This window comes from Aplysia californica, unplaced genomic scaffold (genome assembly GCF_000002075.1).
Source record: "Aplysia californica isolate F4 #8 unplaced genomic scaffold, AplCal3.0 scaffold01114, whole genome shotgun sequence".
NCBI classification, from domain to species: Eukaryota; Metazoa; Mollusca; class Gastropoda; order Aplysiida; family Aplysiidae; genus Aplysia; species Aplysia californica.
Window position 1 is genome coordinate 161,338 of NW_004798384.1, and position 5,873 is coordinate 167,210.

The following is a 5,873-nucleotide window of genomic DNA, read 5'->3' on the forward strand; positions in this document are numbered from 1 at the left end:
GAGAGAGAGAGAGAGAGAGAGAGAGAGAGAGAGAGACTGAGGATAGCAGAGAATTTAGAAATCCAAACTGATTATAAAGCAATTTAAAAATGTCAATAATACTAACGACAAGGACTGTTGTGAATATTTTACTAATTTTTATTGAACATACAAGGAACAAAACATTCTGACAAACAAACAAATCACTCTGACAGACACACTCTTCACGCCGCTCACGCCCCAAATCGTCGCACTGGGATTCTGAAATATAGACATAGATTTGTGTTAGGGAAGGATTATTTTGGAAATAATGTCTACTCGTAAGTTGTTTGAACGCCCCTCCTTGTCTCTCTCTCCCCCCCCCCCCTCCAAATCAAGTAACAGTCTTTTTTTAGATCACTTGGGAGGCGGGATTCCGACCGTGCCTGTCAGGGCCAACCCAGGCTGAGAGGTTTTTATATTATTATAGCTTCCTAGCGGAAAGATTGACTTTGTTTGAAATGACAGCTGATGTAACATAATAGTTGTAGAATCCATAGAGTATGCAATTATTAAGACAATTCTGTTGAGTAAATGCAAGTAAAATTGATTACTTTACCAACTAAAATCATGAGTAATAATAATAATAATAATGTCATAGTAAATGGTTATTATTTCTATTGTTTGTTGTTGTTGGGTTTTTTCTTCCTATGTTTTTGGTATTGTCGTTAGTTTGAGATGGACGACATTTCTTGTTTCATTCTTGTTGTTGTTACCGATTGTTCTTAATGCTTTAAGGGACACTAGGTACAACCAAAGATAGTAAATAACAAGATGGTCCAATCAGCCAAAAAAGTGTCCGCAGGAAATTCGCTCTTTGCTTCAGATAGCGCTGCAGTCTGTTTTGAAGCTCTCTTTCGTTTTCCCAGAAGAAGAATAGGAATAGCACCTCCTTGCGTGCGCAGATCGACTGCTGTTCATCAGCAGTTCGGGTACGTTCAGTGCGGAGTTTTAGGATTTTATTATTTTAATGACCTCTCGCCTTTCATTCTAAAGTCAAATTAAACGAAGAAGACAATCACCCTTTCCTCCGGAAGAGGTTTTTTGTCAGCGTAACCATTAAAAAAAAGCGTTCTTCCGAAATTCATTCAAAAACTTGCTAGTTTCACTTTGATTTTTTAAAACTCAAGTAGGATAACTCTGTTCGCAAATGTGCGCTTTTGCGAAGAGGGCGCCACCGAATTTTGAGGACACTTTTTGTAATTGGCTCAAAGAGAGAAGTGGCCCCTCTTGTTATGTAGACTCTTTGGTACAACTGAAGTGTAAATTATGTTTGTTTGTGCTCTAAATTAATTATATTGCTTGAGTACCTTCTTATACGAAACAGAATTGATCATTAAAATAAATTGGCAAAATGCTTTCATCATATCTCTTTCTCTTTTTCTCTCTTAGTGCCCCTTTCTCTCTCTCTATCTATCTATCTCTCTTTCTCTCTCTATATATATATATCTCTCTCTTTCTCTATCTCTCTCTCTCTCTCTCTTCCTTTCTCTCTCTCACTTTATCTATTGTAACACTTTCTTTCTCCTTGCCTTTCTTTCTATCTGGCTTCTGCTATGTCTCCCAAGCTCCCTCTAACTGTCTCCCTTCTCCCTCTAACTGTCTCCCAAGCTCCCTCTAACTGTCTCCCAGCTCCCTCTAACTGTCTCCCAAGCTCCCTCTAACTGTCTCCCTTCTCCCCTTTGTTTCTCTCTTCCCATTTCTTGGGTTTGTATTATGAAAGTACTTTCCAATGTATAATTCATAACCACACATAATGACTGGAATGTTGCAGTACTTACAGTAATATTTTCCGTACATGCCGAGACCTCCCATCATGGGGAATCCCATTCCGTAGCCGTATCCGCCGTAGAAGGGCATTCCCATACCGTACATCCCCATACCTCCGTACATGCCCATACCTCCGTACATTCCCATGCCTCCGTACATTCCCAGACCTCCGTACATTCCCTTCATTCCTAGACCGTAGCCCAAGGCCAGAGTGTCAGCCACAAGGCATGAGGCGACGAGGACGACCAGGCAGAGGGAGGTGAAAGAGGCCATTGCTGATGAGGTGGGAAGCTGGAGGGAAGAGAAAAAATACGATTATACCTTCGCAAATAGATGACAGACGACGAATAATGTGAGAATTTGATAGACGGAATGGGGTGTGACTGAAAAGAAGAGGGCGGGGTAAAGCTTGTGGGTAAGAATACCTGTATCACAGGGTCTACATTTAAGTATGTTCATGGGAAACAGCACATTAAAAATAAAATTAATATTATGATTATATACACTCGCTGGCTGGGTGCAAGAACCCTACAAGTGCCAATTTGCAAAGTGTCACTTGTAGGGTTCTTGCACCCAGCCAGCGAAAACTCTTTTGAAGTTCAGCTTTTATCCAATGACAAGATTCAAATGAAAGGAATGAAGAAGAAACTGTAGCAAAAGCGATACTCAGATTAGGGATACCGTAAATTAAATGTAATCAGGAGCAGGCGTTTCTAGTGTTTCCTTTTTCACATGCCTAATGATTATGAGTGGTTCTGTTAAACGGTTTGTAAAGTGAAGAACTAGTTCGTTGCCTATGCAGCTACTAGGTTGTTGTATTAAAAGAGGGTAACAGGGGACGCCATGTTTGAAAGAACAACCCTTCCCCTCCCCCGGGGGTTACTGCTTATGCTTCTGGAAACGAATGTAAAAATATGACTAATAAGTAATCTCCAAATTATGCGTAGATATCGTATATAAGGTATTAAACTCTTCCCTCTTACATCATGATTAGCGTTCCGAGGGCAGGGCTTTGATTAATAGAGAAATTGCTTCAAAACAGAAAATGGACCTAAATTCAACTGTGATTAGAACGATACATGAATGAGAACTATACAACATTTGTGTGCTCTATTAAATGACTGTTTGATACATTAGGAACTACAAGGACTACGTATTTACAGTTCAGATGAAAATCTCATTTCCTCCTTCTGTAAACTAAACGAGATTTGTGTTGCTGCGAAGCGTTTAAAAACTTGGCAAATAAATAAATAAATAAATAAATAAATAAATACATAAATAAATAAATAAAATGAAAAATGTATTTCGTTCACCTGGACTGGTAGGGTGATCGTGGAGACTTGGAAGGCTTGACCGTGGTCTGAGTGAAGAGTGATGTCCAGTGTGTGGTCATCTCGGACTATATATACACCCCAGGTGAGTCGTTCCTGGTCACTTCGACGTAGTAGGGCGAACGTGCAACCAGGGAAAGGGTGACGAGATATGACGCAATCCGGGAAATCACATGATATGTTTGCTCGCATAACTATGAATGATGAGACGGCCGGTCGTAGATAGTGGTGAAAGTAATTGCACGTTACACTGATGCACGCGGAAGTTTGGGGTTTCAGTTTAATTTTGATGGATTTTTTCGCAGATTATTTACTCGCTTTTAAGCACAAGAAGGCTATCCCGAAAAAGCTGTTTTGAGAAAATCGACGGTAAAGTTTTTGTCCCAAGTTCAGTTTCTTTAAAAAACGGAGAGTTGTCTCTATAACCAAACCAATATACTCAAGTTTGAAACCAAACTTCTCCTATAGGTAGGGAAATGCCCACTTTTGGTGTAGGTCAAAGCTTCTGGAAACCTCCGAAATCTGGGTTAGCCTGCTTGTCCTTAAAAGCGCCAAATTATCGTTCTTGAATAATAATTTCTACTTCATGAATCAAAATTTCTTTAAAAAAAAGAATACACATTTAGCGATTTGGGGTGGGATTGGGTCAATAGAGGATGTATCTTTGGGTCGAAATCTGATCCGTTGTATCCTCCTCACTCTCTTTCTCTCGTTATCTATTTCACCTCTGTTCTCTCTCTATATCTCTCTCTGTCCCCAAACCCCCTATCTCTCTCTCTCTCTCTCTCTCTCTCTCTCTCTCTCTCTCTCTCTCTCTCTCTCTCTCTCTCTCATTCTAAGGGAAATAAATAGTAGTAATAGCAGCAGTAATAGTAATGTTTGTAGTAGTAGTAGTAGTAGTAGTAGTAGTAGTAGTAGTAGTAGTAGTAGTAGTAGCAGTAATAAAAATCATTATTAGTAAAATTATGGAGAAGATGATGATGATGATGTTGTGATGATGATATTCAAAATCTCTCTCTCTTTCTCTTTGTCTCCGACTCTCTGTCTCGCTGTCTCTCTCTGTCTCTCTCGCACTTTCTTTCTCTCTCTCTCTCTCTCTCTCTCTCTCTCTCTCTCTCTCTCTCTTTTTCTCTCTCTCTCTCATTTACTCTAAGAGAAGTACGCAGTAGTAGTAGTAGTAGTAGTAGTAGTAGTAGTAGTAGTAGTAGTAGTAGTAGAAGTAGTGTCAGTAGTAGTAGTAGTAGCAGTGGTAATAGTAGTAGTAGTAGTAGTAGTAGTAGAAGTAGTAGTAGTAGTAGTAGTAGTTGTAGTGGTAGTAGCAGCAGTAGTAGTTGTATAATTAAGTAGTAGTAGTAGTAGTAGTAGTAGTAGTAGTAGTAGTAGTAGTAGTAGTAGCAGTAGTAGTAGTAGTAGTAGTAGTAGGCCTTGGATACCCTCACTTGTGACATGACAAATCCCAGAGGCAAGAATTTGGAAAATGTGTTGGGCATTGTTTCCAATATACATTCATCATCGCTACTTTTCCCACGGTCCTGTGGCTCTAAATACTGCTTGCAGCTATCCACTTTCTTTTTACGACCCAGACTTCCTCATTTTGTATAATGTGTAAAAGTGGAAATAAATTGCATCTTATCAGTCGTCTTGACATATAGAATGATTTGGACAGAGATCTGCTCATAGGTGAGTGTGTATGTGTGTGTGTGTGTGTGTGTGTGTGTGTGTGTGTGTGTGTGTGTGTGTGTATGTGGGGGTGGGGTGCTTTTCTCTTTGGGTGGGGAGTGCGGGATGGGGGTATGGGGGTAGAGATCAATCTGACAACTACTTTCACGTGAATTTTATGAGCGTCACGTTGGTTGAGCAACTGTGCTTCCATAATTGGGATTGACGAAGATCGCAGTGCACGGCTTTTAGGGGGTGCCCTCATACGCGATCGTATCGGGTCTGGTCGGGCCGATTGTGTCTGGGTTTCAGTGCACACTACAGCCCCGCCGCGATTGTACCCGACGACCTGGAATTTTTAGTAAAGAAACCTTTGACCTACATGCGACTACACAGAGGGCGTAAACCGGGCTACGATTGGCTGGACCTTTGACCCATGAATACATTACATATGCCTACCGTACTCTCGGACTTCCTGCAATCCCTCTCTCTCTCTCTCTCTCTCTCTCTCTCTCTCTCTCTCTCTCTCTCTCTCTGTGTGTGTGTGTGTATGTGTGTGTGTGTGTGTGTGTGTGTGTGTGTGTGCTTGCACGGTTGCTTGCTTGCTAACTTGCTTTAGTGTTTCTCTCCTTTCTTGTCTATTTCTCACTTCCCATACCAGAGACCTAGATCTAGATCAAGCTATGTAAACATTGCTAGATCTAGGTCTCTTCATATATTTCTCAACTTATCTCTCTCCCTCCCTGTCACTCTCACCACCCTCCCTCTGTAGTGCTCCTCCTCGTTCTTCTAATTCGTCACCCTCTTCCTCTAGGCCTATGAGCGCTCCAAATCCGCTGTGAGAAGTGAGAAGACGGCCAAAGGCGTGAGACCGAAACCGGGAATTCCCAGACTACCTACTTAATGAATTCAAGGGCCAAAATGGACACGTGACTCAGGCTTGTTGTGATTGGCTGCAAACCACTCGATGGCGCGATTCTCACGCCAGAAAACAAATGTTTTTATTTTTGTAGGTCACTGATCGTGTCGATCGATTTGTGCCACTATGGCCTCTTTGCGCCCTCAATTTGGCTAACCCTGACTACCCGATGGGCC

The 5,873-nt window shown here is 41.3% G+C and overlaps 1 protein-coding gene across 1 annotated transcript; it reads right to left on the reverse strand.

The window, feature by feature from the left end:
* Positions 1–117: 117 nt before the first annotated feature.
* Positions 118–3,326, reverse strand: LOC101853275 (glycine-rich RNA-binding protein 3, mitochondrial-like). Its single transcript, XM_005111752.3, has 3 exons — positions 3,102–3,326; positions 1,800–2,079; positions 118–240 (listed from the first exon to the last, which is right to left on the reverse strand). Coding segments are annotated over exons 1-3 (492 nt in total). The 5' UTR covers positions 3,312–3,326; the 3' UTR covers positions 118–238.
* Positions 3,327–5,873: the final 2,547 nt, after the last annotated feature.